The sequence below is a fragment of the Corvus moneduloides genome, chromosome Z (assembly GCF_009650955.1).
Source record: "Corvus moneduloides isolate bCorMon1 chromosome Z, bCorMon1.pri, whole genome shotgun sequence".
Classification (NCBI taxonomy): domain Eukaryota; kingdom Metazoa; phylum Chordata; class Aves; order Passeriformes; family Corvidae; genus Corvus; species Corvus moneduloides.
In genome coordinates this window covers 76,715,378-76,740,688 of record NC_045511.1, presented here as the reverse complement: position 1 = coordinate 76,740,688, position 25,311 = coordinate 76,715,378, and the positions used below count along the sequence as shown (strand labels likewise).

Below are 25,311 nucleotides of genomic sequence, written 5' to 3'. Positions count from 1 at the left end.
GTACTAAATTGTATCCTAAATTGACTTTATTACAGGGAAAATATATATTTGCAATATTAGTAAAGCATAACTGGATTATGTTTAATCAATTCTCCCAATAAAGGCCATGCTGACTTCCAGTGAAGACTTTTGAACATAAATGCTGTGTCTGTGATGGGCCAACCACTTTATCACGATAGAAGACTGATTTAAAGCATGGCTTGGAGCTGAGATGAGCAGACTGAGCGTGATCCAGAAGCCAAAACAAGGACAAAACCAAAGGATGAGGGAAGAATGTTCTGGTCGGCAGGAGGGAGCCTCAGGAAGCCTGCATGGCAAAAGGCAGTTCTGGACCAGAAACAAGGGTTCAGGTGGCAGGAACCAGGAATTTGGGCTGTGTAAAGAACAAGCAGGCAGGGGACAGGAACAAGACACTGGTATGAACTCACAGCCAAAGCACAGGATGTGTTGGCAAAAAAAAATGCAGTTAAATTGAGTTTATTGGTCCCTTCTCCAGATAAAGCCAGGTTTATAGCAAGCAGCTTGCTGAGGGACTCAAATGGCTTTAAGTAAGAGTTAATTTTTTTTATTAAAATAGCTATATAATTTAAATACCCATTTCATGGGGGGGTGATTTTTCAGGAAAATGCATGTGACTATATTTAACAGGTAAAACCCAAAATGAGGGCTAGGTATTTTTAATTATATTACACTTGCAAGTAATAGTTTTTATTCACGTTTTATTAAATACTTAGAGAATTAAATGTGTGTATATATATATAAAAAATCCATCAAAGGAAGTCAAAAGCACAGAAATCTGCCCCTTGATGATTCTCCAAGTCACTATGTGACAAAGACAAGTTCTCTATTACTTTCCTAGTTTCTGGCAGTGTAGTTTTGTTCCAGGCTGCACCATGACTGTGCTTCAAACAGAAGTGTGCTTAATAGCTTCCTGGTTATGGATTGATCTTAGGAGATAGGAAGTTTAAATTTAATCATCTGCAGCATGAAAAGAAACCTTAGCGTAGCCTTTACTTCCTAATCAACTCTCTCAGCCCTTCAAGCTATTTCATTCAAGGAACAATCTATTTTCAGAAAATGGTCAGTTTCCCTGTTCCCTGCATCACCTTAAATTTCGGAATTCCTCTTCAGTAGAGAAGTCTTGGGAGGCTGGGCATGGGGGTGGTCATTTGGGGTTTTTTGGATTAGGGTTTTTGGGGTGGTTTCATGTGTGGTTTTTGTTCGGTTTGGGTTGGGCTGGGTTTTTTTGTGTTATTTACTTTTTTTTGTTTGTTGGGTTTTGGGCTTTGTAGTTCCTCTAGGTTTTCTTATTTCATTTTCTTTATTGTTTGTTTGTTGGCTTTTTATCTAACGTGGACACTATCTAGAAACCCAGACTTTCCCTCTGCCTTTTGATGAGTCCTTTTCACTCAGGGTTTATCAGTTTTACCAAGTCCTTCTGTGAGGAACTCTGATTTCTCTGGCAGCACCTAGTTCTCTGTATTTTATTTGGAGCAAAGCATAAGAATCTGCCTCAAAGCTAAGACCTAACCTTGCTTGAAAAAATCATGAGCAACCTGCAGTGATTTTACTGTGCATTATTAATTTACATTAAAATAAACCCCTCTATCCCTCTTATGTAGATATGTTTTGTTGTCAGTGAAGAAATAGAATCTAATAACAGACGGAGGGTTTCTGTATGAGGCTTTATTGCCTTTAGGAGCAACTACTCAAAAAACTCTGGCATTTTCAAATTTCTAGTGAAGTTTACTTCTTGTCATGATATATAACAAAGTTTGTTTTTCAGAAGGAAGGAACACACCAGCTGGTGTAAAGTGTGGTATCAGAATTGGCATATCCGGAAATTTGAACATAATCTCACCACAATTCATAGAGACCACCCTTAATTAAATATTCTGCATCTGCACTTTCAATCAAATGAAATAATAACTGGAAAACACATAATTTTGTAGAAATTATTATTTAACACATGCTAAAGAATGTTCTTTATTCTTTAATGCAGTTTAGTTGATTTTCTTTTCAACTAAACATGTCAGACCTGATGCAATGAACAATCTTTCCTCATTCACAAAATATGACATATTTGTTTGAACTGATGGGACTCAAGGTTCTGAAATTACTGGGAAAAATCATTGTAGGAGCCAAGTAACAAGGATAATAATTAACAGCTTCCATCCTTTTGCTCTGATCATTGCTGATTGCTCCATGGGGATGGAATACGAGGATTGCTTTAAAATGGTGTGGTGCTTCAAGCTCAGTTTATTTTCTCTGTCACCACACAGACAATATGAAATATTCTGGAAAGCTGTGCATTTTCTCCCACATATTACAACAGGAATGGCAAATTAGGAAAAAAAAAAATCTTCAGAAGATATTGACTTTACACAGAAAAGCTTTTAAGAGGATAAATTACCACCTGCATCTCACCAAAGTGAGGGATAGTTCATATGTTCACTTAATGTTTTTTAGTTCGTAGTGACCTTGATTTTTTTTCCCCCCCACAAACGTGTTGGCCTGTATTAAAATGATGAATAACCTGATAAAAATGTAAGGTTAATGGGCTTTGCTTAGAAAGGCAAATAGGGAGCTGAAGAATCTTGTTAAATTTTATAAATACATATAAAGAATTTAATTTCAAACTGAACAGGTCTGCTCTTTGGTCATTTCCCTTGGCAGGTTTTATTTCTTGCACTCTAAGCTGTTACTCCTCTTCTTCATCTTTAATAGAAAAAATTCAGCTTACTCTAAAGTTTTATTATTCCAGTATGTGATATCTTTATAAGCAAGATATAATAAAACATGAGGGGTTAAAAAGAAGCTCAGAGATCCATTGCCATCATTAATTTTAGTATAAAAATCCAAAATTTTCCTGGTTAAAACAATTGAAACTGGCCTTCATATTTAGCTGGAATTCTGTCTCTGCATTTCTGCTCACAACAATGGGAAGATTATCCTATTCACTGTATTAAAACACTGAATTTTTGAACAGAGATTCCCGGTACTAAAAAAAAATCAAGTTGAAAGTATAAAAGTTACATAGTCAAACTATCAACTATCAAGCAACTTTGTTGACAGAAATGAATTTTGCTTCTCCTGCACAAAGGCATCTTGCATAAGATTTAGACATTTTTGTAGCATTTTCTTTAGTTTGTGTATGCCGGCACAGAAAAACCATTTGCATTTTGGGGACAGAAGCAGATTCAACACAACAGCAAGAAGCATGACATCAATTCCCAGGGCATTTTGCCTACTGGTGATTTCCCATATTATCTACCATGTCATCTACCATGTTTACCACATTCTCTACCCTGTTTAAAATGTTTGACTGCAGAGGTGCAGCCCTTTTGGACAGCAACATACAAATTCCGTTCAACATCTCTACTCCATGCAGAATAAATATAAATGTGGAGACTGAGAATTTTAATTTTGGTGCATGATTGCCCTCCCTCTGCCTATTTAATGGTGGCTGAAAAATTCTGCATCACATTTGAGAAAAGGAATCTGGTATCACACTTCAAGGCTACTACATTGAAAAACACAGGGGAGGCTTATTCTTGCAGCATTTGACAAAGTGCACTGGAAAAGAGGAACTCAAGTGAAATTACCCACCTTTTCTGTGTTTTGAATTTAATGAAATTTGCTTGCTTCTAGATTGAGTTATTAGTTTCAATTTTCCCACTAACTCATGCACAGGAAGGGAATTTTTAGATGGTTAAACAACCTTGTCAATTAGATGTTTAATGAATTGATAAACTGAGACACATCCTTAACTGGCATCTGTTGATAAAGAAGTTGCTACATTTCTTGAAGTTGCAAAGATCACTACTGATTCCTACATCAGAACTACTCCAGTTTGATTTTTTTTAAGGCCAAACTGTGACTTTTGGCCCTGATATCCTCTGGAGTTTACAGTGGAAATCCTTGAGCAAATCTTTAAATTATATTGTATGATGGGACATAATAAAAATTTTCTCTCTTTTTTTTTAATCCATTCTTTTAAACGTGTGTTTATTGCTTTTACTATTTCTCTGCTAATCCTGGCATCATCTTGTGTGCTTCCTGCAGATGTGAATGAATGTGAAGCTGAACCCTGCAAGAATGGCGGAATCTGTACAGATCTTGTTGCCAACTATTCCTGTGAATGTCCAGGTGAATTTATGGGAAGGAACTGCCAACAGAGTAAGTACAGCATGGTTTTAAAACTTGATTTTTTAATATAAAAAATTTATTCTGGCTGGGGTTTCATCTCACCAAATATCCTGTCTGCAACAGTAATTGCTACCAGATATCAACAAATGTAGAAACAGGGCAAAAATATCTGTTATTTGCTCTAACATGTCTCTAGCTTCTGAAATTTGGACCAGTGGTTTGGGGGGAAGTCATTAATAGAATCAGTAGTCAGTAATGGATCTGTCCTGGGAACAACCTCAAAGGATTTTTACAATAACATTTACTATGGATGCACCGTAAAGGTTTGATTCCTAAAGTTGCTACTACAGAGGAGTTCTTCATGTATGATAGACTAGGTAATCTTGGAGACCAAAAATAATAAAAATAGAATAAACTGCTTTGGCACAAAATGCAATATACCTTAACAGTTAGATATTAGAGACTCTTGGGTTTAAAATACTGTAAAGATGAAAGCTTATGTGTTTTAGTCAAACAAAAGATGCTAAAATGATGATATTGTGGAAAAAGCTAATATCGTTCCAAGATATAATACCTTAAAAAGAAACAGGAAAGTATTTGACAATTAACATTAGTAGTGTTAAGTATTACATTCAAAATACCTGAAATACTGAGCTACTCCATGTACCAGTTTGGGCAAATTTGGAAATATATCCTCTGATAGAAGGCAGGTTACAACCACCTTCCCCCACCATTCATTCACACTCCACATTCAAGAAAGGGAATTTCTAGTGCAAGGAAAATCCTATGCTGTGTGGCAAAAAAAAAGTTGTTACAAGTCGAATACTAAATAAATGAAAACATAACAAAGCTGAAAAATATGATTCTTCTTCCCGTGTTTACATTGTGGATGTATGGGGGAGAATAGAGAGGAAAACAGGATGGACAAATAACCACAAATATATCTTTAAAGTAGCTTCAGTAAATTTCCCAGATATATACACCGCAAGAAAAAAAACCAAAATATTTGAGGCACCCAATATGATATGTATGTAGTTCTAGAGAGAAATACCAGATTAAGATCTGCTTTGAGGAATTCACAGGTCTCTATGGCTACCTGAAAGTATTTATAGAAAACCCCCCTATCTATGAAAGCGTTTTCCAAAATTTGCTGGGGAAGCAATTAGTGCATTTCCTTATTAGGTGCAATTGAATGGTCATTTGAAAGTCTACCAGGAATCTCATCCATCTCTTCAGAGTTTATCCCCTCTGTATTTTGAGTGCTCCGATAATAGATCAAATAAACCCAATCTCCTGTTTTGCTGGAAATGGGTTAGTCACAGCTACTATTTAAGTGATCACTGTGTTTTCTGAACCATCATCTGTTATTTTGTATTCCTTTTCTTTTTAATAGATGTATGTGTAGTGACATGCAAAAATAACTTCCTGTGTGAAGTTGCATATCTTATATATTAAACTGAATTAAGTTTTATGTATGTGTATATATAGGCATAGATATACATATTTCTATTTTTGAGAGCATATAACAGAAAGTATATATGTACAAAAAAATTTAAATTTTCCAGTTTATTGAAATAGTTAAAGAATTCTTCTGTTGAATTGCAAAATATGTTACCCACACTCTGTCTTTCTGGTTTGTATTTTGGAGGATTCATACTGACATAAATATAAATAGATATAGTTTACCATCTCTATAATTCTGCACTACACCATTTTCTATAGCTGGGCTTGTAAATACCCTTTTTTTTTTACCCATTAGAAGTTTGGTTATGTCATCACTCTTAATTACGTAATTACAAGTAGTTATTACACATTCTAATTACACCATCAAAGTTTTACATATATTTACAGTAATCATATAATTAAATACTGTTATGCTAATTATGTAAATTACTGACTGCTGTCTCAGAATTACCTCACAAAGCTCAAAGATTCCTGAGTCACATCACAGAATATGTAAAATATCCTGGATCTAGAATAAAAAAATGCAAAAGTGCACCATGCAAGCTGCTTTTCCAGAATGCATTTTCTAATAGTTTATCTAGTTTGATATAACCCAAATACCACTGCTTTACAATAATAACTTGTCGTGTTACTCCTGTACTTTGTACCTAGGACAGTTTTTCCTAGGTTTCCACCTACGTTCTCCCTCTTTTTTAATTCCACCATTTTATTTCACCACAATTAATTCCTCCTAGCTAATCTCCTAAAAACTTTCCTTTCATTTTATCTCATGTGGAGCACTTTTCAGGTGTGACACAACTGTTGTGCTACACCCAAGTCCTGAGAGCCTTGTGTGACACTCACCCCAAATCCTTCTGAGTAGTCCCAAGAGCCTCTGCAATAACTAAAATGACCTTTTAACCACAGTTGGAGCACCTTGACCATCCTCTGAGTCTGTTTCTGGCGTGGATGAGAATTGGAGTTGTTTATATTCAGTTTCTTTCTTTTTCTTTTTCTTTTTCTTTTTCTTTTTCTTTTTCTTTTTCTTTTTCTTTTTCTTTTTCTTTTTCTTTTTCTTTTTCTTTTTCTTTTTCTTTTTCTTTTTCTTTCTTTCTTTCTTTCTTTCCCTCTTTCTTTCTCTCCCTCTTTCTTTCTCTCTTTCTCTCTTTTTCTCTTCCTTCCTCTCTTTCTTCCTCTCTTTCTCTCTTATTAGCTATGGCTGCTTTTAGCAATTCAGGTATAAATGGTGTTTAAACCAGCTTCTTCTCCTTTCTGGGAAGCACAGGATGAGGCAAAATCAGGGTAAAGGGGAGTGTCACAGCACTGACGGCCTCAAAACATATTCAGCCATTCTGGAATGAGCTTATCAGCCTGTTAAGAGACACTTCAACAAACATCTGGTATTTACAGAATCTGCCTGCAGATGTTTAGCAAACACAGAACGGGAAGAAAACACCTTTCCCCATCTTCAGAATGCAAAATTTAAACTATATTAATTCCACATTACTTCCCAGATTTCTTAAGGCCTCAGCATTTCCTCGATGCAGCTGCATCTCCTTCTGTTCTTCCTCTCTCCGAACTGTTTTCTTGCTCCTGTGCTGAATTCCGGATATCAATTATGATCATGTCCATTACAGCTTTCCTTAGTCTTGGAGTCTCCATAAATAAAGTACTGCTTCCAAGACAGTTCCTCCTGGGGTTGGAGGGTTGGTTGTTTTTTCTTTCATTTTGTGGACCACAGCATTCTCTTGCAGGCACTTTCATCAGTGTCAGGCTGCTTGCATTATTCAGTGCAGATCTGTACTGTTAAAATCTCCCATGAGCAGCGTGGGTAGTGAATTGCAGTAATATGTGAGCAGCTCCACAGGTGATTTTAGATCACTTTCCCTTCCATTTAAGTATTTTTAATCAAACAGATGTTACCAGACAGTGGACACCTTACAATTCCACTACTGTGCATTTTGGAACTGTGTTTTGCTAATTGCGAAGAGTTGCTGCCATTAAAGCATATGGCAAATTTTCTCGTGTTTTTTTTCTTTAAAGATCTAGATCAGAATAGTCACTGTAAATATTTTTTTACATATGCTATGGCCCCTCCACCTCTCTTTCTGTGGATTCAACATGCCCGTATGTAGGAGAACTGCATTCAAAGCAAATGCACCAATTTGTTTGTCTAGCATGTCAGAAATCCTGCTAAGCAGTGTACTTCCACCTTGTTTTCATTGATTTCCACTGGTTTTGTGTGTTAGTACACAATTGTGTTTATATTGCTCTTGGTTGCCTCCATCCTACCTCTCTGTGGAAATCAAAGTGGCATTGTCTTTCCATTTACATGAAAATGCCCATTCTTTCAATGTCTTTTTTACTTAAAAAATTATCTGAAAATATGACAGATCTAGGCATAAAGAGATGTCCAAGACTTCTGCTTACATACAGCCTTGTACTCCCAGACTTGACAGCTTCATCCAAAACACACTAATGCACTGGGATTTTAGAATTTTCCATCTCTCAAAATTATTCCCAGGGAATGACCCTGCAGCTTGATTTATAGCATGGGATAAATAACTTGTTTTACAGTATCTTTTCTAACAGACTCTTATTCCTTTTCATGCAATCTGTATTTCACTTGTGTCTTTTCAAGGCAGCATGTTGGGTCTTTTTGGCTTCAGGTACTTGTCCTTTGAACTCCTCTGCTTAATGCTCTCAGTCTTGGGTGAATTTTGAATATCTGTGTCTTACAGCTCCAGCTCTGACCAGCCCTGGCTCAGCAGGGTTCAGGGTGCATGAAGCCTCCATGCTCAGGTTCAGAAAAACCCTGCTGAAAACAGATACAAAGGCATAAAAAGCACACAGACAAAACAAAACAATTTATGAAACATTAAAAAGCTGTGCTTTCAGGGGGAAGATTTACATCTGATGAATGGTAAAGGAGATCCCATTGTATATATATCTTATTTCCAGATTACTTGCTCAGGAACCATGGATTCAAGGCCTGAGATTCTTTACTCACCTCCAGCAAATATGTTGAGTCTTAAAGGCTGTAGTGAGCCACTGTGAAACCCTTCACCTGCCAGGAATCAACACAGGCTTGAGTTCCCTAAACTACTATTTATCATAAAAATCTCTTTCAACGAGATTTAGGAGGGCCTAGTCTTTCCTACAGCTCAAAATATCACTTTGATTAATTCTGTGAATAATGCATTGTGGAGTTTGGGTTTGGTGGTTTTGAATGTCCGCCAGTTTCATGATCTCAAACACTGGTAAATATAAAGTCAGAAGTCACCGTTACACAAAGCTGGACAAATATACTAATGAAGGACTGGCAAGGGAGAAAAAAAGGAAGGTAATTAATAGAGCAGATCAGTTCTTTGATCCAGTGAACTTCACAGCCACACAGGGCTGGTGTGAAGGAATGGCAGGGGAAAGAGCCTGGCCCTGAAATCAAGGCTTAACACCAGTTAAAAAATATGAATCAGACTGTGGTCTAATCAAGAAAGTAGAAAATCTTTAATTAGTTTTTAAGGCAAAGAGAAGGGCTTATTTGATTTTTAATACTTTTCTTGCTTTGTTTCACTTCAGAGATCACAAAATTTAAAAGCCAGAATTAGCTTATTCACCAAAGACACACTGCAGAAAAGGTCAGTAAATATGTACATTTCTGCTAGTCATTATTTCAATGACAAATTCAGGACTTCCATGGAAAAATTAAGGAAGTTTTATAGATGTGCATACATATATATGTGCACGTGTAGATATATGTATACAAAATTACTAATCATAGAGAATTAATTTCTTGATGTCCTCAGGGTAGTTAATTTAACATTCACATGATATCCTTGTGGATTTATGGGGTTATGTGTGGTTAATCTCAGACAAAAGAAAGAATAGAAAAAATTTCGTGCCTAAAAGAATTTTATCCATTTAATATCAAGTTAATAGTAATATTGGATGTGTGAGCCCCCTGGATTACAGAAATATCTCAGAGCAGAAACATATCAGAAATACACCTTGAAAGTGCAGGAGGGAGAATTTTTTACATGTCAAATGTGACTTTAGGCCATGTAATTCCACTCAACCTCAGTAATTTGTCCTTTTTTGAACATGTTATAAGAATAGAAGCAAAAATTATTTCAAAAGTTGAATTGTTACTTGAAAGAGAGGCTAACATCAGTAATAAGAATTCTGCTTTATGCACATTTGTAACTATTTCAGCTAGTCTTGAATGGAATACAGCTCTATATTTGCACTGGACAAAACCCGTCTTGAATCTCTTGCTGAAAATGATGAGTTATGCGGAATCTGCCCCATTTTGTGAATATTGTCTGCCAGGCATTTCTGCGTAGCGCATTGGTATGAAAGTGCAAAGAGGCAGAAAATGTTATAGAAATGACAGAACACATTGTTAACATTGAAATGTTCTCCCAGGCATCTCAATGACCTAGTGAGAAATATTAATCAAACTCTAACATTTCTAACACTGAGCCTTCAAACAAAGCACACCCTGGCCCTTCCAGTGGAAACTTTCCCTGTCCAGGCCTCCCGTGCACAGCACAGAGGTGTTTGCAAAACTGGGCTCAGCAGATCAGAGCTATAGTTCTCCCTTTCAACACAAAAGGGAAATGAGCCTGATCTCTCTGTGTTTGATGTTGAAACAAAGTCCACAGCCCTGTGCTTTCGGGCACATTTTCATCCTGCTGCACTTGCACTGTGCAGCAACGTCTCTCTTTGAAAACTAATTTCTCAATATCTTATTTTGATTAGGCAGAGGAGGATTCAATCTTTACTGAGACACCTGACAGGAACTCATTGTAAAATACTCAGGCGAGTCCTGAAGGCTCAATAAGAATATTTCACGTGTAGTTTTTTCCTTACTCCATGAGTCATCAAGTGCAATAATACCTTTTGTGTGGTGTCAAAGCCCACAATATTAACTGACCCCTATATTCAACCCTGTATTGTTGACTTTGGCTTGAACCACCTTGTTGGGCAACTTTCTTGCCACGTTTTCTTACTTAACCTCTGCTTTTCTAAAGGGTTTGTGTCATTCTTGACTCAGTTGCCCTCAGTAAAAAGAGGATGGACTCAGGGATTCCTTCTGCCTTTCTTCCTACTGAGGGAACAGTACTTTTCAGTAATACAGAATCCTAGACACTCACAAAAAGTAGAGGAGAAAAAATCCAAACTTGTCTTATAAATATGATCCACTGTTCCTTTGTTGGAAGAACTTTTATATGTATTTTTATCTGTGGCAAAGCCTATGACAATGAATATTTCAGTATTTCTAAGCCTTAAAAGAAAAATTACAGCACTCCATTATTCTCAAAGTAGCCCCTACAGCTCTTAAGTTCCTGGTCTGGTCAATAATGCACATTCTTTTTTTATGTCCTCACAGAAATGAAAAATAATTTACAAGTAAGAAATTGGTACTATAAAAGAAATAAAAGCTGGATTGTAGATTGTTGAAGGAAGCTCAAAAGAAATCACGGATTATTACGACCAAAAAAAGCCCCTAAAAGCATGGAATGAAAGACCACTAATGATTATAAATGTATGAAAAGGGTGTATATTAAATATAAATATATAAGGGTATGTTAAATATATAAATTTACAGCTGCAGTCAGTTTAAAAAAGTTCCCAATAGCCAAGTCATAGGAACATTTTTTCTGTTTTAGGTAGCGGTCCAGTTGGAAAATAAGGCTTATTATATAAGATATTGGCTATTTCTTTCCAAATAGATTGATTGTGGAGGGTGGTTTTCCATAACAATTAGCCTGGTCTGGTCTGCTGCTACCCTTTGGTGGACACAGGAATCATAGATTTGAGTAAAATCATCTCCAGGGCTGTACAAACTCCTCGTAAAAAAACTGTCTAGAGCTCTGCAGTATTTAACAAACCAGGCACAGGGTAGAAATACAAGTGAGCATGGCATAAACCTTGCAAAAGTTGGAGGTTTGGAAGTTGAGTTACATTTCGGAGTTTCATTTAAGTCTTGGAGCTCGAACCAAGCTGTGAAACATGAAAATCCATATGAACTAGAGAAAATAAAATGGAACAAAACACAGTTACACGAGCCCTAAATGAACTAAATCTCCATGCTCAGCACAGCTCTCCCACCTGCAGCTTTCAGAAAGAGAAGGAAATGTGGTATGTTCAGTGATCAGCTTCCCACCGAGGGAAGATTCACGGCTCCTGCTGCTCTGGACAGACGGAGAGTCCAGCACAGCCACAGTGCTGGGCACTGGCGCAGCCATGTGTGAGGTACCCTGGAGGGGATGCTGGGGGCTGGCAGAGATTCCAGTCCCCAACTGCCACCACCTCCATGTGTTGCATGCCATTAGATGATGCCAGGGCTTGCAAGGGGATGAGCCAACATGAAAGATTTGGTGGAGGCGCAATTGGGAGAGAGAAAGGCTTCATTTTCTTTCAGTCATGGTGATGACAAAGAGAGACTCAGAAGGGTGCAAGTGAGTTTTTGAAATGAAGGAGATTGAAAACTTTAAATGTTCACAACTGTGATAGAGTGCTTTCTAAGGAAAGCTGACAGAATTACTCTGAATTCGATTTTCCTTTGTACCGGTGACTGTTTTCTAGTATTTATGCTGAATGTAATTTGGCCAGCTCTTAGTTTGGTGTAGATAGAAATTTTCTTTACAAAAAATATCATGTAAAACTTTTAAAACTGAAGATCACATTAATATCCATTGCTGATCCAGCAAAATCTGGTAGACCCCACCCCTCAACCTGTTTTCCCTCCACTGGCAAATCTGTATATTTGACAGTAACATCACATGCCTTCACTGAATATCAGTTTCAATGTGTAGTTTGCAATATTATATTTATTGTTATTCAGATTATATCAATTCCCATTTATGCTCCTGTTATTGCTGAAACCTGATGCGATAATTACACTCTTCCTGCTTTTTATGCACTTCAATTTCACCCATCTGTGATGTGAGCTTTCATCGTAGATGTAGCGCAGAAAGTAAAAGTGTTGTGATTCACAACATCAAAGCTAGAGAAAGACAAATAATGCTGGGAAATTTACAACTCTGAAAGCAAACTTGAATCCTCATGTCCGCTCTCAGCAAATAGGATTATTTTTCTTTAGTAATTCTGAAAAATGTCCTTGTTCTTCTGGATAGGAGCTTCCACACAGGAAGATGAATATTAATTTTATTGTTATTACTGGAGCCTGTTCCTGTTATTTTTCTTACCTCTTGGTCCTTCCATGATATCTTTCACAATGCCTTTTTCCCTTCCATCAGGTGTGAATTTGAATGAGTGCTTGCTTTCATTCATTTTTAGACATAGGTAGTTTTATTTTTTCTTGATAAAAAAGGTCAGGTGGAAAATCCTCAAGAATTAAATTTCTTTCCCAAAGTGCACAGTGGAATCAGTTCAGCCTCATCTCTGCTGAAGGTGGTGTGGGTTTTCCACTGAGTCCTCTGCAGGTGAGATGGGGCACAGGTCCTTTAAAAACTGTGCTTTAGTCTTAGATATACAAATATATCTGCTGGAAGTAAAATGGTAGTTAATAATGGTGCGCAATGTGTTTGCCCCGTTTATGTAAGTTACATTTCTCTAGAATTGATTGTACATTGTTTTAAATATTGAAACGCTATTATTTAGGCTGTTTGTTATTAGTATTTGGTGTTGGAGAGTCCTAATTTCAGAGACTTTCCACACTTTAAAAAAAGTGGGATAGATGGAAAGCCTAAATTTTAGTCACCAGCTAGCCCAGTGATACCTGTGTCAACTTTGCTACAGCTGCAAAGTACAGGGAGAAGCAGACCCCAAGGAATTCACCAAGACAGGTTTCTGGGTAGGGAGTTTGGTCAATTAGTGGGAAAGAAAGGTGGGAGAAGGGCAATTTTTGTGAGCAGCAAAAGCTGCGCCTTCCCACAGTGCCCATGTATAAGAAATGTAAGGCAGACGAGTGTTTCCCTTTGGGAATGCTGAGAGGCCACCATCCTCCTCTATGACTGGAGAAGCAGCCTGAGGAAAAGCAGATTCCAGTCTCGGGTGTAACTGACATTCTTTATGGAGCACGTTCAGAAGGCAGTGTAAGAGTCACAGACAAGAATTCCCAGTGTCCCGGGAGCTGGGGCGTGGATAATGTGATTCCAGATTTGATCAGACAGGGAAGGAATTTCCTTCTCTTTTGAGCAGACACTAGTCTTGTTCACTTAAACTTTACAGCTCCTGAAAGGCACATAAACCTCCAGCTCAAGCTGCCCCATTTCCAGTTCACTGTTATTCACGTTGTTGGATGAAAACGAGGATGCTGAAGAGACATCCTAGTCAAGTGCTCATGTTCCTTCCTTGCTGTGAGTTTTGCTGAGATTAGGTCTTCTTGCAAAAGACAAGACATTTTGGGAAACAAATTTCCCTGCTCTGTCAATTCCTGTTGCAGCTGAATTAGCAAAAGAGCACCCAGCATTGCAGTGCTTTGGTCCTTGTAAAGCCAAAGGGATTGGAAGTCACAAGAAATTTTACAAAGTGAGACTTAGACAAGAAAAACACTAAGAAGATTCTGGGGTCATATGAGATTTTTGCACTGGCAGTGAGGACATGGGATGAAGAAGATATTGGGAATTTAAACTGAGATGTTTAATTTTTTATTCTGGCATAACATTTTTTGATCAGTCCTTATGGTTATCTGATAGTTTAGTTTAGTGCTATTTCTACTTTGTTGAATCAAAAGAACCAAACCAAACAGCTTGGCACTGCAATTTTACCTTGTGCAACTTCATATGAAGTTTCTTAGTACAGATAGGGTCTCCTGGCTCACATTCAGACAGCAGGGTTTAATGAATCAAGGGAAATTACTGGAGTTACACCTATTTGTGTATTGCTGACAGGTGATTTCCCATTTGCCTTTTGTTATAACATTTATGAATAGTTGTTTTTACATAGTTATTAGTGAAAGTTACAAAATCAACCTACGCCTCTTCAAACACCTTCAAAAAGCATTTTGTAAATTAGGTGAGGAGATTTTCTCCACTGTAAATTCAAATATTTATTTATACTTTAGTCTTGAAACAAAAATGCTAAATGATTTGGATTTTGCTGACTACATGATGTTACCTAAACACTAGAAATGTAAGTGTCACAGTTATCTATTGTCTTCATTGACCATGTTTATTTTTATTTCAGGAAAGAGGATATTATTTCTTAGTTTTTCAGCTTAGAAATATAAACCTCTTCTTGGTAATCCCCTAACCAACTTTTTTTTTTTTCTGTATAAAATTAAATTATTGGATAATTAGATTTCCTACAGAACACCAACTAAAGAGCCTATAAACAGCATTAAAAGGATATGCTATTGAAAAATTAGCTTTTTAACATTTAGTTTCTATTCTAATGGAACTACTGTAGGTATGCATTATGCATGCAGAGTGTTTTCTTGGAGAGTTTATTTTTAAATACTCTGGTTATATGAATAAAAAAAAGGATTCTTAGCTAAATTTCACTACCATGTTAGTGGTAAATTTTTAAGGAACATAAAAATCCTTCATATTACGTCCAGTAGTTCAACAATGGGTGGCTTAATATTGTGTCTCTGGCTGTGGTAATGACAATCATAATTTAACAGGAATATTAAAAGTACACCCCTGGCCAGTCTCTTTAGTATCATCCTTGGACCTGCAGTGCCTGAATTGGCCCAATTTGTTTTTGAGCCCTTGGATGCTGCATCTTCTTGAAGGTTCCAGAAGATCACAACCCACTGTGCAAAGAACTATTACCGCAGGCCTGGGCCCTAGGTTATATCACCATGTCCCACAGCCATAGGGAGGAGGAGGGGAGAAGATCCAGCAGGCAGGAATTGTGCAGCAAGATTGATCCATTTAATTATTTTACAAACTCTTTTATAGACTTTTTTTCTTCATAGTCTAATTGGACAAAGGACCAGCCACCCCTTGGGGGTGATTGGCTAAAATCCTAAAACATCCATTGTCAAAATATTTTTCTACTATACCATAAACAAGACTTTTCAAGGTTGCAGGTGGCTTGGTTGTTTACATTCCCTGCTACCTCTTCTGTGAGAGAGAAAAGTCTCTCACGGACTTAGAAAATAGCAAGAAAATCCTTGCTAGCAGCATTTTTGTATCTACAAGGAACGATGTTCTTTTTAAACAAGCTAACCTGATTTTGTGAATTTCAGTGACTGCTCCCTAATTTCAGTGATGTCAAAGTGATGAACGGCTCTGAATTAATCTCATCCATGTTTATGTAAAGTTGTGTCCCTCCTCATTCTGCTGCTCTCCAGCTTGAACAATCCTCTGCCCTTTGCAGCCGCAGTGGCCATTTCCACGTTCAACACAGTGCGGGCATATTTTAGGGATTTTGTTGTAGATGCAGTCTCTTCCATTTGTGTAGAATGAGGTTCATCTGTCACCCTTTTGACCACTTACTCAGTTTTCCATGCCCTTGTAGAGCTGCTCATCATCAGAGGGGCATTTGATCCAGAGACCTCCAAATTGGACAGTTTCCCCATTCACATTTTCCTCCAGGTCACTGATGAGTAAAACTGATTACAGCACTGACTCTGGGGGGATGCCACTGATAACATTTTGTCCTGAAAAGACATTTTCTGTTCTTTAATTAGACTTCTGTCTACAGCAGGGCCATTTCCCCACTCCCTGGCAAGATCCTTTCATGTGGAACCTCACCAAGTGCCTTCTGAAAATCCAAGTGTGCTGTTTCCACTGTATTTCTCGTATCCTTATGCATACCATCTCTATTAAGAACTCCAACAAGTGAAGCAGAACTGCCATTTACTGGGGGAATATTGGCTCTTTTCCACACCTTTTCTTAGGTTCCTTAGGTGATCTTAATTACAGAACTATCAGTACACCTCTGTAGCCCCTAAATCTTTTTTTGGCCCAGTTCTTGAAAACACTATGCCATGAAATCACTTCACTGCTAGAAAAGAAAAAAAGCCTGAAAGGCACCGAAAATCCTTTTTCTTCCATTTTTTTTTTAAATCTGGGAGTGCCTAGGAGTTGCCTAACTTTATTTTCAGTCTGTGTCCTCAGCATGGAGCTTGTAGAGCACATAAAGGCAGAAAGTTAATTTTATGACCTTATTATAAAAGTATGAAAGAGGGTTTGATAATGGCAGTGCATGGCAGTCACTCAGCAATAATGGCACTCTTAAGAAGTAGAAAGTAACATTCAATTTCTTTTTATTTGATTAGTTCTGATGGCCGTTGCTTACACACATGAACCATGCTGGCCACTGTGGTAACAGAGTAATGCACTGCTTTTGGGGAGATGCTACATCAGCATAAAAAGCACTTAATCTCTTCGACATATCAGCAAATAGGTGCAATTCTTCCCATTACTGTCTGAAAAGCTGTCTTCTGCTGCATGGAACATAACTAATCACTTCATTTTCATGTCTCTTCCTGCAGACCTGAAGCTTAACACAGCATCCTTTGAAAAGTTTTGCTTGTCTGAAAGTGTCTGTGTGCTCGTTAGCTGCTGCTGATGCAAATTGGTGAAGATGTTGCCTTTGACGCGCATTATTTTATGCGAGGGCATAAAACAAGATTAATCATATCCTGCACCTCAGTGCTGCAGTACCACACTGTCTGCTAACATCCTTGGGAGTCACACTTCAGAAATCAGAGTAATAATAATTAAAATGTTAATTGGTCAAGAAAATCCATTTTGTTTTGTTTTAAATCTGTGGAGCAAACCTATGGAGATAAATGCTTTTTGTTAATCAGATTTTAGAGGTGAATAGCTTTATAAAATCACCATATCCAGGAGTGTGAAAATGTGCTGTTTCATTGTGTAGTTAGGAGTCACCTTGAAGTTACAAAGCCTGTGGCTTTTTTTTATCTAGTAGTAGACAAAAAATCTGACACAATCACAGGCACTGCATGTTCTCCAAGCCTTCTGAAGTGCAAAAAAAAAAAAAAAAAGGTGTTTGTAAATTCTATTTTGCAATTTCATTTGCATTGTATTGACTAGAAAGAGGAACACATGATCTGCTCCCTTGTCCCAGTGGAAATGCTGATTAAATTCCTTCAATGGGAATGAAAGCATCAATTTAGTCTTGCCCGTAGGATGAGTCTTCAGAACAACAATTAACACGAGGCGTTACAACTGAGCTGCTCAATATCTCTCAGATCAGAACATGGGATTTGTGGAAAAAACACTTGAGCTACCAGGACTGAGCAAACAATTTGATCAGCTGCAGAATGATTGAAATACCAAGCAGCTAAAACGTGCAAAGCTGAGCTGTGTTGTGGTCACCAGTATTCTCCAAGCACCAGCCCATAAGATGAGACACTGAATACTCAAGCCCAAAGCAGCACCAACACACTGGAACTAGAGGTTTTTAGTTATTCGTAATGGTCTGATTAGCTAAACCACATTTATAGCTCACATGACTGTGGTATTACACCATCTCCTTTGGCCAATGGTGATTTTAAACTCATTTTAGAGGTCTGCAGAGTTTTAAAATTTAAAAAGTTAGTGTTCCATGCACAAGCTCTTGCACAATCTGGAATTGATTCCGAGTGAAAACCTGTCCCTGTGTGGGAGGGCTTAGGCTTTGCTTGCATTTAAAAGTGACGTTTTAAGAGAAGGCGTAAGAAGAAATAGCTGCTTGTGGTGGAAGAAGAAATACCTGTCACAAACTTGAGAGCAGATGAGATGGAAGTAAGGATGTGCCTGGCAAAAAACAACAGCAACAAAAAAAATTAAAAGATTTACAAAAGAGATAAAAAAGGAGGCAAATACGTTTCAAAAAAGGAGTATATAGGAATATACCTGCTGTGTCTGTGTAACCTCCAGCTGCACTGGTACACTGCTGTCAGTGCTGCTGGACCACTGAAGCCTAGCCATGAAACAATAAATGAGATAATGAGCTGCGATAGATTACTGTCCTTCACACAACATGTGTGATCTGCAAGAAGGACTGAAGTCAAACTGAATGTACAAAGCCAAACCAGTGCTTCAAATAACTTGATTGTAGCTCCTCTTCAGTCTGTCGTGGTGGGAGCTCACATATATGGTCTGCAGGCACATGCAAAGGCAGAAACTTCTGGTAAAATGAAAAGTCTCCTTGGGCCTCTACCTTCCCCTGGAAATGAAGATGTAATTCCTACAGTTATAACTTCTTCTGCTTTTTAAAATATGCTGATTATCCATTCAGCTATCAGCAAAAAATTGATTTGGTATAGGAAAAGAAGCAGAATTTTTGTTTGTCAGCTGTCATTCTGAAAGGCTGGGACTGGGTGGAAGTTAAATACTTTCATATTTAAATTTATTTTTACAAATTGGAACTGCAAGCACATTATAAAATGGACAAAGCATACATATATCTATATATATATATAAATATATAGTGTTCTGCTTATGACTCACTCCGAGGGGAGAAAAAGTGCTAATGAACAAATTATTTACTATTATTTCATGTAATGTGTAATTTAATGTGTAATACTGGATAAAGTCAAGTACTTCAGGGACAAATCTTCATCCACTGTAAATCAGTAAAACTCCAAAATCAAGAGAACAACGTCAGATTGCTCCTACTTGGGAAGGAATCCTCTGGGCTGGTTTGATGCTAGGATTTTCCTGTCTGTCAGCATTGATTTGAAAACAACTGAGGTCACAAAGATTTGGAACCAGAACATCTCAGAAAGGATGAGGCTGGCAGGGCCAACTACTCCAGCCTCCCTCCTTGAGTAGGGACCTCTTGAGCCAGCTGCCCACGCCTGCGTCCACTCAGGCTTTTAGTGTCTCCAAAGATGGATCTCCACAGCCTCTTGTACAACCTGGTGCAGTGTTCGACCATTCCCACATTGAAAAACCCCAAACACTACCAAGAAAAACCCACCAAAAGCAAAAATATAACAACAATAACAAAAACACAACACTAAAAAAAATTAAAAAAAAAAAATACACCAAACAAACTAAAATCCCCCTCCATTTAAAAAGTAAGACCAACCCCATTGTGTCATGTTCAAATGGAATTTCTCATTTTGTAACTCGTTCCCATTACCTCTTGTCCTACTAATGGGATGACTCCTCGGTGTTTGTTCCCTCCCACCAGACATTTTTGCACACGGATAAGAACTCCCTGAGCCTTCCCTTCCTCAGGCTGAGCACTTCCAGCCCTGTCAGTGTCTCCTTGCAGGTCAGATGCTCCATTCCTTTAATGACCATGGCCCTGTGCAAGACTCACCCTGGTAAATCTTTGTCTTTGTAACAGTGGGGAGCTCAGCACTGGGCTCAGCACCTCAGATGTGTCTTCCCTCTGCTGAGGAGAGACATCCCCTGCCTTGACCTGCTGGAAATGCTCTGCCCAATGCTGTTTTTGTTGTCTATCTTTGCCATCTCGTGGTGAATTTCCCAACCAGGACCCACAGGTTCTCTCCTGCCAGTTCCAAAGGCACATCAACCTTTTTGTGATCATGTTTGTCAAACAGAAAAACCAAAGTCTGGATTATTTTTATTATACTCATTTTTTTTTATTTTGCTCATCTCCTCCTCAGCATCTGTTTCTCAAAGACCTCTTTCTGTAAAGCCCAGGTATGTTAAATGCCTAGTTACTTCTAGCTTTGCAGGTAATAGATCATCCTTTATTTTCAAAGCAATATCTTTCCAGTGTTTTTAAAATTCATTGCATTCATTTCACTTAATTTTAGCCTCCTAAACCTAGGCACTAAGCTGCTCTAGGTTTGTTCTTGGTCAGTAGACACAGGAAAGCTAATTACATCTGTCTTGAATGCTTGCTTAATAGATGATGACATGATGAAAATTGTGGTTTAGAGTTGCCGGTTTCCTCCCACAGATGACAAGCAGAGCTTGAGCAGGTAGTCTGGGGTAGATAAGGAATTTTTAGGTGGCTGAAGCTGGGTTGCATGAATTACATTCTTTATGTTTGCTTTGTTTGGTTGGATATTTCTCTAAGCACTTCAGAATAATGTCCCTTTTATGGTTCAGTAGATGTTGATAAGGAAAAATAAGGGGATTTAAGGAAAAATAAGGGGATTTAAAAAAAAAATAAGGGGATATTAAAAAAATCTGGATGTAGAGATTTATGCTTAAAATACACCACAGGGTCACAAATAAAACATTTTACTGCACTGCTATACTAATAAACGAATTCTACTACTGCGTATATATAAAACCAGAATTTTTTGAACCTTCATTCTGATTTTTTTTTCTACCCTAATGAAAGTGCACAACCTTTAAATTAATTCTGTCTTTTTAACAGGGCTTCAAACCCTGATCCTTAAAGTTGCTTTACATGAATATAAGATTATATCTACACCAAATGGCTTCCGGGAGCAAGATCTAAATGAAGATATCTGAATTTTCAGTTATTAAAATGTTGGATGGGTTATAGAAGAAGATGGAAACAGCTTAGAGATCATAAGAAGGGCTGTTTCTGTGCAGCCAGATTTAAATTACTGTCATTTGCATGCCGTGTGTGTCCAGGACGGTGGATATAGCTCATATTTAGCATATCACCTCACCAGTATATTGTAGGATATTCCCATCCTTTTGCTTCTTTCCGAAGAAAATGTATCCCATTGTAATGCAGGATTCATATGAGTGCCAAAATGTAGTTTTTAAACTATTCCAATGAATACCTCTTGCAGCAATTTCAATGAACACATCTTGTAACAAGCCATGCTATCATTTCTAGGAACAGTTGCTGTTCTGATGGACAGGGGGGAATAAAAACAATGCCAAACCACAAAAGGCAGAAAGAACATCTCTAGGCAGCAAAATAAGAATTGCTTCTTGAAAAGAATACACTCTTCTCCTGGCAAATGAACATGCTCGTTGTCAAGCCAGCTGGCAGGAATGCTAATTACCCTGGTGCTGGGATCCCACTGATTTCTGTTGTGGACCTGCTAGAAATGCAGATTGTCCTTCAGTGTGGCTCTATCCTGTCATTCCAGTTTCACTTTCAAGAGAAGCTTTGGGTTTGGGGTTTTTTTTCGAAGTTGCTTTTTGGAACAGGATGATTTAAGAAGGATCAAGTGTTTACCACATGGATGTGTATGTCATGACCTGCCTTCAAATTGGCAATAGTTCTAGTTGGTTATCTACTTTAGGTTAAAATTATTAATTTTTGGAGTAGAAATATTGCTCTGTGACAAAAAAAAGGTCCTTTGGAGTGAATTCAAGGATAAGAGGAGATACACTACAATATAATGCAATAGGCACATAGGTAGGGTTTTGTTTATGCTGCACACTCCATGAACAAAAAAAGAAACCTACATGCCACTAAAGATATATGAATGCAAATATAAAGCCAAGAAACTCTGAAAGAAGTTGTCTGTAGTTGTCAAAACAGTGTCCAATTAGCAAATTTCCTAAAATAGCTGGAAAGCTGTTAAGTTTTCTTCTATTGTTCAAAGAAATATTTCTATCACCACCCGAGGAGAGGAGAAATGCGTGGATTGTGCAGGGGCCAGCAGTAGCAAATAAAGGTTATTTTTCAATGCAGCCCTTTGGTTTTAAACCCCAAACTTTGGCTTTAAATACCTAAGTTGTGCTTAAATTGTTAATTGGCTGAAGCCTTTGCCACGATCATTTGCAACAGCTAGAAACAAAGGAGGCAATTAATAGACCCACCGTTGCACAAATCTCCTCTACCCGCAGCTGCCTGAGTCCAGGTCCACCGAAAGATGTTTGGATTGGTAAAAAGAACTCAGAACCATGTATTTTTCATGTCACTGCACCCTAAGCTAAAAATAGTAATAATCAGTTACTGTTATGAGGCAATTAGGGGCTATGGCTTCTTTGTCTGTCATCTCTTAGATAAGTATGACAATTATTTTACTTGAAAGCTACTATGAATTTACATTCTATAGTATGAACGTAGTTAAAATCTTATGAGGAAGGTTAGTTTTTAGTGTTGCACCATAATTTGTTTTATTCGGATTAATTTTAGCGGTATTTGAGTGGCTGTGAGTTATGTCGATGGTTAATGTCAACACTCAGACATGTAGAAATGTTATTTTTCACAGTGTCAATTTGAAAAGTAAAAATAATTTTTCACATAAAGATTAATGTATTTCTATATGAGAGCTCAACACAGTTTGAGAGACTAAAGGCCTTACTGCAATGTAATTTATTTCTTTTTCCAGAAATTCGTATTTGCTGCTTGAGAACAAAATAAAATAAAAGTAGTGTCTATCAGTGAATTGTCAAATGCTGTAACTTAAATAAGTGGTATAAACTCAGAGGAAGTATTTTGGATTTGGTAATTAAATAACTTTGTGTTGCAGCCAAGGTTCAGCCAATCATTTTCCTGAATTCTAAACTTTATTCTAGATTTTGGGTCGTGCCTGCAGGTGTCCAGTAACTCACATGGCAAGGAGAGGTGTGCTGTTCTAAGAAGAGAACATTTTTGTCCACTGTCATAGAATCAGGACACAAAAAAAACTGGAATAAGAAAGAGTCAAGTTGCACTGATCATACACCAAGTGGGGTTGTTGAATGTTACAGTGCAGATACTGCAACACGCATATCAATCAGTGAGGCCCATGGAAAAGAAATATATATGGACTGATTCTTGGTAAATGCTTCAGAGAGATTTTCAGAGCCGCATGGCCGGAGGTCAGCCGAGGAACTCCTACAGTCATGGGACCCGAGGGTCCTTGCCCGCGCAGGGGAACACAAAACAACCAATGGGGAACAAGGCTGACCAGGGGCAGGGAAACCCCATCTCTGCCCCAGGGCCCCTCTCCCAGGGCTACATGGCAGGGGGAGGAGACCCCGACACTTCACCCGTTTATTTTTAACAAGAGAGATTTAAAATTTAACGTTGAAAACAACTGGATAAACATAACAAGAACAGTTTCAAGACAAAACAAGCCACCCTCCTGAGTCTTTAAATGTCCAAACAGGTTCTCTGGAACATCTTAAGGCTGACAGAAGGGAGACAGCACTCTCTGGGCATGCTTTGTGGGGAAACTGAGGCAGGAGAGGGTTTCTTCCATTTGTAGCCGTTGGAACTCTAAACAACAACAGTTAATTTCTTCCCTCCCCCTCTTCATCCCCCACTAGGCATTGGAAAGGGATTTTTGGGGAAACAATTGGCAAAGGTATGGTTTTGTGAGGGAAACCATGGGTGGAAAAATGGATTGGGAATACACTGGGGTAATAGGACATAGGGTAAAAGGGAAAGGTGGGATTAGGAAAGGGAGACTGTAGGGGGGGCCTACAATGGAGATATTGTCTAACATGACTATGGTTTTTAGCATATATACAGCCTTTCACAAAAACACCATCAGGCCCAGTTACCTCTGCTGCTTGTAACCCTTTTCTACCTTGTAAAATTTTGAACTCTACTACTTCTCCATCTCCTAAACTTGGGATGTATTTTTCAGGGTTATTCTTTTTAATAGCAGTTCTATGAACGAATGTGTCTTGCTGGTTGCCACATCTCGTTATAAAACCATAATTTTGTTTAACATTATACCACTTTACTATTGCTAAAACCTTAGCTAGGATGATCTTTTCCTTTTTCTGAGCGGCTGCTGTTTTCTGTCTCACTGCGTTTTTGCTTTCTCTTTCGCTTTCGGTTGCTCCTGTGTTGGAGATGACAGAGCTGCTGGGGCCATCGGGGCCGCTCATGCCTGTGCGCTCTTCCTGGGGTCGCATTCGGGGCCACGCGGGCCAGGCCGGGCTGCGCCGCTCAGCTCCCCGCTCGCCGCCACCTCTGCTCTCAGCTGTGCTGCTGCTGCCTGGGGCCATGCCCATGTCTCGGCCGGGCACCCGAGCAACACCCCCCTGCGCCCTGCTCCAGCACGCATTTCGGCTGGGCGCGGCTCCACTCCACCGCCACCGCCCGTGTGCCACCCCTCTCACAGGGCTCACTCCACCACACACTGTGCGGGGCCGGGCGGGCACCACCGGATCGCACTGCTCCCGCCGCGCCTCGCTCCGCCGCCGACACTGCAGCTCGCGCCGCTCTGCCCGCGCGCGGGAACTGCCTCGCTGCTGCTTGGAGAGTGCTCGGTCCACGTGGGTGAGACTGCACAGTCTCTGAGGCACGCTTCCCTTCGCCAAGACACAGCTGACATTGCTCAACAGTCTTGGTAATTAAATAATAGTCATGAAAATATTCTTCCATCGGCATATATTTTGACTCAGAAATTAACTGTGTCCAATCGGTCTTCCAAAAGTCTTTGGTAGGAATCAAATCCCAAGAAACGTAGAAAAGGTTCTTAAACAACCATGCCAGGAAGTGTTTCAGTTCCTTTTGAGCTTGAATTAAGCCAAAATTTACAAATCGTTGTTCAAGAATCTTTTCAAGTTTAAGATAAATGTCCATATGCGGCTCTGAGAGCCAAGAGTTTTTCCACGGTTCCTCCATAGTTTAGAGATGGAACAGCAAAATGGAAACAAGAAGAGAAATCCAGAGTTTACTCACAAATCAGTCACTGTCCTTAGGGATCAGGGATCGCTCTGCCCGCATTACCTACCATCTGTTACAGTGTGGATACTGCAACACGTGTATCAATCAACAAGGCCCGTAGAAAAGAAATATATATAGGCTGATTCTTGATAGATGTTTCAGAGAGATGTTTATTTTCCCAGCCACATGGCTGAGGATCTGCGAGGAACTGCTGCAATCACAGGACCCGAGGGTCCTTTGCCCACGCAGGGGAACACAAAACAACCAATGGGGAACGAGGCTGACCAGGCAGGGGCAGGGAAACCCTGTGTCTCCCCC

General features: G+C 38.7%; 1 protein-coding gene across 2 annotated transcripts in view; it reads left to right on the top strand.

Moving 5' to 3' along the window:
* EDIL3 (EGF like repeats and discoidin domains 3) overlaps positions 1 to 25,311 on the top strand; it is a 234,039-nt gene that overhangs the window by 131,820 nt on the left and 76,908 nt on the right. For both annotated transcript variants that reach the window (XM_032095224.1, XM_032095223.1), the window contains one exon: positions 4,066 to 4,179. In XM_032095224.1, coding sequence (XP_031951115.1) covers positions 4,066 to 4,179 — 114 coding nt within the window. The remainder of the gene's footprint in view (positions 1 to 4,065; positions 4,180 to 25,311) is intronic.